The 12,095-nt window shown below is 35.6% G+C and overlaps 1 protein-coding gene across 1 annotated transcript in view; it reads left to right on the forward strand.

Annotated features, from left to right (window-relative positions):
* Nucleotides 1-12,095, forward strand: part of LOC129269659 (kinesin-like protein KIF19) — a 37,070-nt gene that overhangs the window by 430 nt on the left and 24,545 nt on the right. Inside the window, exons 3-4 of the mRNA XM_064105903.1 lie at nucleotides 5,171-5,258; nucleotides 11,910-12,046. Of these exons, the coding sequence (XP_063961973.1) occupies nucleotides 5,171-5,258; nucleotides 11,910-12,046 (225 nt within the window). The remainder of the gene's footprint in view (nucleotides 1-5,170; nucleotides 5,259-11,909; nucleotides 12,047-12,095) is intronic.

The raw sequence follows: 12,095 nt of genomic DNA on the forward strand, positions 1-12,095 counted from the left end.
CTTCTGTCAATATTATTATCACTGCATCCCCAATAAAAGAAAAGAAAAATGTCTGAAAGGTAAATATAGGGGGGAGGTATGCCCAGGAACAAGACAGTGCTACATGTACATGTACATGTACTGTAGCTCCTATTTACATTATAATACCAACAGCCTTTTCATTTGTGTTATTGAGTATGAAAGGGTACATAATTATAAAGATCACCCAGTTCTCTTCCTTGTTTTCTCTGATCCATTGACCATTATACTACTTTCTACATCTTGAAGCATCTAATTAAAGTCTATTCGTACAAATTTAATTACCAGGATGAATGCTATTATTATATTTATGTAGGCCTATACTGACAAATGTTACTTTTACAGACACAGACCATGGAATTTAACCATAACAAAGTTTCTTCTGTAAGTGACACAGGGGATACCTGTGTTAAAATGATTTTTAAAAGCTGCTGGTAACTCCTTGCTGGTGTAGAAAGTTTGTTTTCTCTTTGTACTTCCGATTTCTCATAATTATGCCTAACAAATAAAGGCCGAGGAGATAAATAAATATGAACAGTGTAACAGATGTTTTATAACCAATCAAACCTTTGCCTGTAAAACGCCAGTTATTGACAACATCAAGTGAGTAGTTTTATTGAACTTTCTTTAAAAAGTGAATTAAATGGTATTGGTAAAATTTGCTTAAAGCAAATATTCATTTTGGCTATGACTTTAATACTCTACAGTAAGTAAATAGTCTGCAAATTAATTGAACAAGAATCAATGTCTCATACTTTCTTGTACACCCTGTACTTTTGAAGTTAAAACCAAGCAATTCATTTTTGAAGATTTCAATTCAGTTTCTGTGTCAAACTATCCAATCCATCCATCATTTCAACAAATTAATAGAACAAACGAGTGAATGAGGTAGTGGATAGCGGATAAAGGCATGTAATAAAGATGTGAATCAAATGAAAAGTACTGGGCCATGTCTTACAAAGAGTTACAATAGATTCAAATCAGTCTCATCTTGCGATTGATCTAAATTTTGTGTACTTACGGGACAGGAATTTGAGATCAATCTCAATATGAGTGTGATTTGTATCTATCGCAACTCTTTGTGAAATGGGGCCCTGATCTACATTTGTCACGCCGTCAATGTGTACATATTGTAATCTAGTGATAGATAGAGTGGGTCAACATTGAAATAGAGGTTTCCTATTTTCATCTGTCCGCCAGCCTGTCTCAACGTTTACATTGATATTGAGGGAACCTTAATGAATTCCGTCAATTCATAATGCAATAATCCACTTCAGCAGAAAAGCCAACAACCTTCTTGAGACATGTGCAAGAAGATGGATTGGATGCTATGGTAGACTAAAGGTGGTTTCAGACCGCCTCAAAGTTCGTCAGTTCCAGGTATTCTCTGATCGGGAAATTTACCCCGATCAGAAAATACCAGGTATTTTGGTAATGTGAAAGCAAACTACGCGTAATTTCCCCGAAAGAAAATACCTGCTAAATAGTAGGTACTTGGCGAAATTACGAGAACTTTCGCAGAGATTTTTCCAAGGTCGCAGGTATTTTGGCAATGTAAAGCAATTTACGGGAACTTTTAGCCCAGCGTGTCGTTGGGCGCGGGCGCCGTGGGTGGCTGCTGGGCTAGTGGTTTAGAATCTCGCGCCTTGCCTGCTTATTAGACCATACTGCGCATGCTCCTAACTTCAGGAATTTATCCCGAAGGGTATGTTTCAGGGCGGTGTGAATGCAGGAATAATTAATGGGTATTTTTTAGCCTAAAAATGTTCTCGTAATTTAACGGGGATTCTTGTGATTGAAACCGGTTTGAAACCACCTTATGTATTTTGTCATGATAGCACAAAACCCTCCAAAGTAGGACGAGGGGTTTGCCTATAGTAAGGAGGAAAGAAATAATAATGTTAACTTTAGCAATTTACATCTTCACAGTAGTTAACTTTTTTGCAGGTGATACATGTACGATGTACAAAATAAATACATTGATTAAAAAAAAAGAGAAAGACTTCATGATTCTAGAGTTTTTGGCTGGTAGAAAGTGTTGACTTTCTAGTGCGTTATACATTTTGTGTGACGTGCGCTTGAGCTAACACCTTTTGCCAGCTGCACAGGCATCGACAAATCAGAGCTCATGCGAAACCACCACCCTTCTGCTAGCCAGATAACGATCACAGCCAGGCAATAAATTTTTTTTTTTTAATTTTCAGGGGCGACTTTTCCCCATTTGCTATCTAAATCTGCAACATTGGATAAGCCTTGATGAATGGCAGGGTTCCCAGCCCATCAGGGAAATCGGGGAAAAATTATTTTACTTTTTTCCAGTCAGGGAAAAATCAGGGAATTTGATAAAAAATACCTCAAATCAGGAAAAAATGCATCAAATGAGGGGAAAAATCAGGGATTTTTTTATCAGCCCAAAAGTTGAAAGCACGGTAGTCAGTCAGACTCTGTTATACTTTGTTGCATATCCAAACAGCATCCATTGAATGACTGGTTATGGTGGTACTAATTAGTTTTACATTATTGTTTTTATACTGAAAAAACATGTTATTACACTGCAACAACTTAGAAAACATGCGAAACTCGGAATGAGTTTAAATAATTATCAGGGAATTTTTAAACTTCATCAGGGAAAAATCAGCGATTTTTTTTGGTTTTTTTGAAAGCTTGGAATCCTGAATGGGGATTTCCAGGGCTCTGTTGAGCTTTTCGGGAGCTATTCGCCTCAGCCCCCCCCCCCATGTAATTTTGTCCTTATCACAGCTGGCATGTTTCAGCAATGAAAATTAATTTCAGTATCCCCTAGGGGATAGAATCATATTTGCTACCTGGGAAAAATTATGTTGAGTGCTCGGGGTGATTTTGCCCGCGAAATTCTCAAAAGAGGCCTGGAAAATAGTTTGAAAAAAAAAAAAGAGTCCCAGAAAATCCTCATTCACTGCAATGTAAAAGCTTATCTAACATTAATGTTGCAGATTTACCTGTAGGCAGTTGTGAAAAATACCTTCCGAAAATGAAAAAAAAAATTTCCTGTTGTTACAGATTTTTTTTTATAACTGCCATCAATCTCAGATATATGCCTTTTTTTGAAATACCGGTACTCCAAGCTCTTAGCGCTTCTTTTGAAGTGAGCGGTTTGGGCCTTTTACATAATAAGTGATTAATAGAAATCATCCCATCATGGCAATAGCTGGAGCTTCATCTCGACAGCTGTGTCCATAGCAACCATCCTCCGCCATGTTTATTCAGGAGGAGATCAATGAAAGTATGATGATCTAAGTGCGAATGATTCATTATTTTCACTCTAACCACAGTTTTATTGAAAAGTGAGGAGGACTTTTCTGTTTACTTTAATAGTAACCATGGAATCCCATCAAATGTGGATGGCTCTTTAGGAATTGATGGATGTAATATAAGTGATTACACGTTAACTCTCATCTTAAAAACATTTAGCAAATCATCACTTGTCTCTTTCCATATTATACCCATCTTGTTTGACATCTTTTTGGTGTATTCCCCCCTTTTTTCAATTTGGCTGAATTTCTTTTTAAAAAGGAAATGAATGCCATGTTTTGGGTGCTGTAATGAGCCTCTCATATTAATTTTGAAAGACATGCCTTTTTTTTGGGGGGGGGGGGTGGGGGCCCGGGGCAGGGGTTGAGTACAGGAGCTACATGTACATGATGAAGCTGGTATTTTTAGTTTAAACCTCATTATAACTTATGTTCAATAATTTGTAAAAAAATTGTTAATTTTATTATGGTTGTAATCCTCTGTTTGGATTTGAAATCAATAAAAGTAAACTTGAAACTTGAAACCTCTTTCCGTAATAATTTTTCCAGGATAATATACCTTCTTCAGCTTTGAAAATTTTAATGGAAATTACAAGGTTCTTTAATACAGCAATACACATAATTTTTCTGTTTCATTTTGATGCAAATTTCCAGCTCATGGACATTTTGGAGAATGATTTTTTCCCCCCACAAAAAGGTACTGTTAATTATAATTTAAACAAATAAATGGGCCCCCACTTTGAATACTTTCTTTACTTTTAGTTTACAATTTGGTAATCTAGAGTTTTTTTAAATAAATATGACAAAGACTTTCTACAGTGAAACCATGAGATGCCGAGATCTCTTGATTACAGTACATGCACAACATGTTAACCCGTTATCAAATTATGGCAAATTCAAATTCCTATAGAAAGAAAAAGAATAAACACATAAAATTTATATTATATTCTGCATATTTGTCTTTCATCAAAGTGACTCCGTGCAAAATTTGGTGAAAACGGACTTCATTTTAAAAGCAGAACATCCTTTAGATGTTCATATTAAAAGAGGAAACCAAAACAAGATAAAATCTTATGCAATTTTCTCAACCAATTATTTTGCCATTGTATCACGTGTGACCAACACATGAATTTGATATTGATTGATAACAGTTGATCAATACGATCTGTGAGAATCAAACATCTATATTTTCTTCCTGTCTATTGTTTAAAAAAATTGGTTATTGACTTCCAGTAATTGTGAAATACAACTTTGTGAAATACAGCTCTCTTCATTGATTGCTTTAATAGCTGGGAACACATAGCCCTGAATTTCATTATCTGCTGGCATCGAAGATCAAATTTTAATCAAGTTGATAACCCGATGGCATTGCATTTTGTCTGGCGTGGCTCTGTTACCATGGAAACACGGCAAATATTGCCGTATATGGGTATTGTTTCAGGGTTGGGTTTTACTGTTTGGATAAAAAAAAAGCCCCGACAATTCCCAAGGATGAAATATTTGAAAGTGTTTGAGCGCTCCATTGGAGCCTGTCTGCGATAGAGTGAAATTTAATTATTCATTAATATGACCGGACCCGAATAGTGATATAAATAGTGTCTGGGCAATTATCGTTAATGGGAAAGAGTAATTTGTACATATATGCACATGAACCCTGTATATTAACAAAATTAAATTACATCTAAAAAAAAACAAATTATTAAATATAAACCTTGAAATTGTGACGAGCCAACTGTGATGGCACTTGAGTGTGAAGTCATTATGAAGAATTTTTAATTTACTCTTTCTAGACTCTCATTCTCTAGACTGTATAAGAATAGGGTATTTTATATACATGTATTCTTATTCTTTATGTTTTTCAGGAGGAGGTATATTCTATAACAACCAAGGGCCTTATACAGCGTGTGACTGAGGGATACAATGCTACTGTCTTTGCTTATGGAGCGACAGGTATACCTCTCGCAATTTATTGAAAAAATTATGTATTGTGCTTTATGCTTGATAGCCAGAGCACTTGCAATTCAGTCTTCTATCACTCAATTTTGTAGGATTTCTCTACAAAGAAAAAATAGCCACTGCAGAAGTTATCAAGTGATGTACACAGTATATAGGCTTTTGATTTGATAAGAGAAGTTTCCACTTGTTTTTGCTATCTAATACTGAATGAATGTCAGTAAATGTCTGAATAAATGATTTGCAATTTCTAATTGGATAAAACTGCATAAATTCCTTATATTTGTTTTTATGATTATATACAGTGTTTTGTTTGTATTACTTTATATCAATATTTGCTGTCTTCATGTTTGGAATTTGGACTTGCCAAAAAACAGTCTTCACTGTTATGAGTCTTCAGTGAATGAAATGCAATATAAGAATCTGGGGTCCTATAAGTATGAGAGTGAGCTCCATTGTATAATTTCTTGCATTTGAGTTAAAGGGCCCAGCCACTGACAAATCATGGGGAAATTGATTCAATACGAAATTTGCCAAAGGCCAATTGACTTGCATAATATAATCTGTCTGTCATGAGCGCCGGTCGGACTAATGCGATAAAAGTTCGTACAGCACGAATTTGACCGAACTCTTGATGGTTATTTACTTCGGATCATCGCAGTTCCAGTTTCCAACAATCCCAATTCCTAGACTCAAAGCATGTCTCTTGATTGCTAAACCAAAATAAATAACCTCTGTGAAGTGTTTCAAAAGTGAAAACACGCAGTTTACTTCTGGTTGGTTAGTCTACTAATTGCTCTCCTATAGACCTCCCAGACATGCCAGCGTCTATTACATAACACCCCCAGGCATGCGGCCTAGTGAAAGACTTGAATCCCTTCTCTGTTCCGAGATTAGCCTTGATTTCCCCATGATTTGTCAATTAAAGGTCGCTTTAATATTTACTTTCCACCCATGCCTGCTCCCTTTGATAAAAAAACCCAACTCATATGAATAAATAACTTCCTACATGTAGAATGACTTACCTTCTGCTCCCCACTCCCTTTGCAAAAACACAACTTATGAACAAGGTAAACTTCATAGCTTCTTAATTAATTCTTTTCTACAAAAAGAGGACTATATATCTCAGAGATAATGCATTGAATTTATTCAGAAACATTAAAAAGCATCAGAATCATTTACAATCACAAAGATGTAGAAAATTATGAGCCAGAACCTCCAAAGAGTCAACAAATGCTTGTACATGTAGGTTTGTTTTTATGGCAGACATACATACTGTATTTACAACATGTAGATTGATTCAAATTACAAAGGAATTGCTGGGAAATCAATTATGTACAATAATATTTGATGTGTTTTCCTTTCCCCTCCTCATAAATATCATTACATTTGTACAGCAGTAGTGATTCAGATTGTTTTGACCTACTTTTCTGAACACACCCCTAAAGTCGAACATCAGTCAAATGGATAAAATGAAGAAATCCTTTAGATGTCCTTTTGAGGTTGAATTAAAGGAGAATTTTTGCTTGGCAGTGCGCGCTAAGACTTTGCATGTTTGTGACATTTATCCTCGGTGGCTGTTAAATCACCTGTTACAAATCGATCCAAGGATGGATGGGATATGATGCGATAAATGCCGCCCCGTTGCCTTCGTCTTCATGCTCCTGTGTGATTTCACAAATAAGGCACGGGCCAATCACACCAATTTCACATGCTGTCATTTCCGACCATCGTCATTCGCTCTATTCATCTCTCCATCTGCCAAAGATTAGTTGCGTTAATCCGATCAATCGCAACTACGGAAAGCCAGCAAAGTCAACATTAAAATGCATGTTTGTTCAAAAGATTTTCTAGATATGAATGTATATCCATGAATTCATTGATTTCTTGACAATTTGGTGTGTTCTCCTTTGTTTACAAAGGACATTTTGCAAATATCCTGTAGAAAAGATTATGACACTGATGGATTTCCATAGAGTTACGATTGATTGGATCAATTGTAACTCTTTGTAAGACGGGGCCCTGGTCCAGTCATCTATCTCTCTCTCTCTTTCTCTTTCCTTCCTTCGGCATGTTATTTCTATGTTTACAAACACATATGATATCCATACTGTATCAGTGGCCGATCTAGGGGCATAAGGGGGGGGGTTAGGGTTTTGAACCCCCACCTCGGGCTCCATAAAAGTAATGAAAAAAGGAGTGTGGGATCAAACTCCCCTTCCCTGTTTACTGGAATCGTGCATGCAGATCAGTGGTGGATCTATGGGGGGGGGGGGGAGTAGGATGCAATACACCGCAGTTCATCGTTATTGGGTCAAACTAACTTGTCAAACCTCTCTCTTTATAGCAAAAAGCTAGATTCGCCACTGTGTATATATCGTCTCCTCATTGAGCCATCATCGTATCTCTTTCTCTCTCTGCCGTTTATTTCTTTGTAAAGATGTCTCTCTCTCTCTCTCTGCTTCTATTTCTTTGTAAACACACACATATAATATCCATGTACATGTATGCATATCATTGTCTCCTGAAATACATTTTTTTTTCAATTTATCCTTGCCTCATTCTCCTGTTTTCTTTCTTATAAATACAGTATTGTACTTTAAAACTAAAACATTGTACTGTATATCACTTTCTGTGTTGTGTTTTTTCTTGTCGTGTCATCACCTTTCTTTATTAAAGTTTGCATTGCTTTGTCACACACTGTCACTTTCACAATCCTTGACTTCAAATCCTTTATTTCTGTTGATAGGTGTCTCTCTTTCCTTCTCTTATTGTGTCCTCTTGCCTTATCCTCTTCTCTGTTTTTCCCTCCATTCTGTTTCATTGCTCTTTTTTTTGGTTGCTTTTTTCGATACATTTCTCATTTTGTCATTCCATATCTTTAATATTCTAATCCAATATAGCAACATTATATTCTCTCTATCAATATTGTCTTGCTACCCATGTTCTTTTTTCCCTTTTCTTGTATTACTCCTCCATTTTCTCTTCTGCCCTCTCACATTCCATGTATTATGATTATGCGGGGGTTGGGTGGGTGTATTGCTCACGTTTGTACAATACGTCAAAAAAACACCTGCTAAGCACCTAGTTTAACATTCTCCCGATCGTCGCTTGCAAAGCAGGTGGAGAAGTATAATCGTCCTTGCAGCATTATTGGCAAATTATTTCATTATATGCCCATTGAACAGGACTTGAATGCGTGTTTCAACAATGAGTAGAATTTTCAATCATTTCATGTTTACCCGTTACTTGTTTTTCTATTGATTTATTTTTTTGTAACATGGAATCATGATCTAGGAAAGTAGTTGGTTTTGATACAAAGGCCCATCTGCAGCTACATGTACATGTGTAGGAAATGTGTCGGCAGTTGGTTATTAAAGATAAATTCCAGTTGTGGGAACGATCTCAAAATGACTTTTTACAGAATTTAATATAATGATCACCGAAGTGTCTGTTTGTATGAATAAAAAATATGTGCCAAAGGATTCTGGAAGAAATTGTGTAATTGCTGAGAAATAAGCAAAATAAGCGCGGATTTGGTCACTTCCGTCGGGTCTTTATTCCAGCAATAATAATACACTGTCCCACGTGTGCCTATCTGGCAATCTTCAGTGTGATCGTTTTTTAGCTAGATATTATGATTTCACAAAGTTCAGTTTATGTAACTGTACCAGATCTAGATCCACGATGATATATTAATACTTTACCTTGGTTTTACAGACTTTCTCACGAAATCAGTGTTTTACTGCAACTACGTTCATTTAGCTTTAAAAGCCCTTATGTTAAAAGTTTTTAAAAAAAGAAGAAAACATGTGGTCCTCTAAAGGAGAAGCCCTGTTGAGATTTGTGACATAAATAGCAACCTTGTTTTTCCTATGAAAAAAGTTTTCTACAGGAATTAGGAAACTTTTTTTCAGACACTATATGCTACCATGCATCGCCATAATTAAAAAAAAGCCGACTCTGTGCTGGCTTTAAAAAATGTCAACATATTGAGAAATGAGATTTTTCCAACGATATGATATAGATAATCATCTATCATGCTGTGATTTGAAAATAATAAAGGATTCAAAGAAAATGTTTGCTATCACATTGATTTTGTAGTGGTAGCTAATGTTTTAGTTATCAATAGATTCGATGGCTCATTATATTCGAGAATGGCTTCTTTTATTCATGACTGCTATATGAAATTGATGAAAAAGCAACTTTATCTGTAAATCTCTCAAATAATCTCTTCATCACAAAAACGTTGTGTCATGCTTTGTCTTTGTCTTTTTGCCCGATCGAAACATATCAAATCATTGATTTTGTTACGCTCAGTCAGACCGTTGCAGGATCTGAAGAAGCATTCAGATTTAATGAATCATGAAAACCTACCCTTATTTCCACGTTTTATGGAAGTATGAACAATCACACAAAAGAAAAAATATCCAGGCTTGTCCTAATGATGCCTTTACGATTCTTTAGCTTGATAAAGATAATGAAATTATCCTACATGTTTAGAATTCATTCTCAGTTGTTTAAATCTTGAAATGAATGTATATTTTTATCGATATTTACCGTGTTTACACTTAATCGGCATTTTCGGTTCGCGGTTCTGAACCGCGAGCCGATTCAGCATCGGCTTTTTCATAGCGTGTAAACGCGAGCAACTTGAATCGGCTCGCGGTTCAGAACCGGCAATTTGCACCACCAAAGTAGTAGGTTCTGAACCGCGAGCCGATGCAGAATCGGCTTTTTTACTACGTGTAAACAGAAAGCCGATTCTGCACCGGCAATTTGTGCGCATTTCAATTACTTTACCATTGTGACGTAATTGTAAGCGAACTGATCCAGCGTTGTCTTTATTATGATGTATATTGTAGGTATGCGTATCATTTCAGGTTTTTGCATCGTGTAACAACGTGTAAACGCAATCCAAATGCCGATTCTGCATCGGCATTTGGTTCAGAACCAATTGCCGATTAAGTGTAAACACGGTATAAGTCTATAAAGAGACAGGTGGTTTTCATCTTGTTGAATCTCACACCTACACTGTAAAAACCCTGACGTACAATCATATGAAGTCATAAACATGTAACTAACAAAAAGGTTGACTGGTTGTCCTAGATACACATCACTTACAATCTGAAGCTTGAAATATGAAATAATGGTAAGAAATCGAAAGCAAGAGATAAATTTGCAATGCTTTGAAAAATATGATGAAACTTGCATCAAGAAAAGTCACAGTGGTTAAGGTTTATTTACCATGCATATAATTTCTAAAGTATATTTAGAACCAGAAATACTAAAATACAAGAAACTATTTCATATATTTTCACTTTGCAATAATGTTTATGTGGTAATTATTGAAATTGTGAAAATCAGTGTGACGACAAAGACATAGCCTACTCTTTTCTTTCCTTCCATCTATGTCTTTGTGGTAAATTATTTCAAATAAAATCTTTTTATATCTTGAAAAAATGTGATGGTTGCAATTATTTTTTTTTAAATAGTATTTGTTTGTAATCTTGATATTGTCTGATTTAATTCCCTTGGGTTGGATCTATCCATTTTTTTACCTTAAAAAATATATGCAAAATATATCTCAGAGAGAGAGAGAAAAGGAACCATATTTAGTACTTTGTTGTGAGAAGTAGTTTCCATTTTATCACTAGACTTTTTTTAATTATTAAGAAAGATCTGTGATTGATCCAATCAACTTCAACTACATGTATATGGAAATCCATCATTGTCATAATTTTTCCTTCAGGAAATTTGCATAATGCTCTTTGTAAACAAAGAGGAACACACTGAATTTTCAAGAAAATGATGAATGTATGAATATACTTCATAACTAGAAAATATTTTGAACAAAGATGCATTTTAGATGTTGATGTTGCTGGCTTTCCATAGTTGTGGCTGATCGGATCAATCGCAACTGTTTGTAAGACGGGGGGCCCAGGTGACGAACTAACCAAAGCACAATCTCTCACAATACTAGTCTTTCTGTTTAATATGATTTGGTTACTTATTTAAAGGGGAATGAAACCTTCAGAATAAGTAAGGCTTTTAATAGTCGAAACAGAAAAATCAAAGAAACAGATCAACGAAAGTTTGAGAAAAATCGGACAAACAATGAGAAAGTTATGAGCATTTGAATATTGCAATCACTAATGCTATGGCGTTCCTCCCATCGGCAATGCAACAAGGATGTGTGATGTCACATGTGAACAACTTTCCTTTTGATGGACTATAAAATACCCCCAAAATGTCTCTTTTTGCTTTTTCTTATGGTGATACAAACTCTTTATCCATGATGTGCTCTTTAAAAATCTGTATTACATGCCCCCCTATAGAAAGAACACATGATCTACTGATAAATGTGATAAAAGAGGCAATTTAAGTGAAATACATCTAAAGTAATGGGGGAAGTTATTAATAGGTGACATCACACATCTTTGTCGCATTGCCAATATGAGGATCTCCATAGCATTAGTGATCGCAATATTCAAATGCTCATAACCTTCTCATTATTTGTCCAATTTTTCTCAAACTTTCGTTGATCTGTTTCTTTGATTTTTCTGTGGCACACAAGCTATCTTGTTCTAAAGTTTTCATTCTCCTTTAAGTTATTTTCTTCGAAATTCTTTCTCATCCTAATCACAGGTGCTGGTAAGACGTATACTATGCTTGGCACGGACAACGAACCCGGGATCATGGCTCAAGCTCTCAACGACCTCTTCACGGAGATGGAATCAAAGAAAGAAGAAAAAATATTCTCTGTCACCATGTCATATCTGGAGGTAAGCAAGACGATGAGATTATTCAAGAAACATTACTTTTCAATCATCA

This window comes from Lytechinus pictus, chromosome 10 (genome assembly GCF_037042905.1).
Source record: "Lytechinus pictus isolate F3 Inbred chromosome 10, Lp3.0, whole genome shotgun sequence".
In the NCBI taxonomy this organism is placed as follows: Eukaryota; Metazoa; Echinodermata; class Echinoidea; order Temnopleuroida; family Toxopneustidae; genus Lytechinus; species Lytechinus pictus.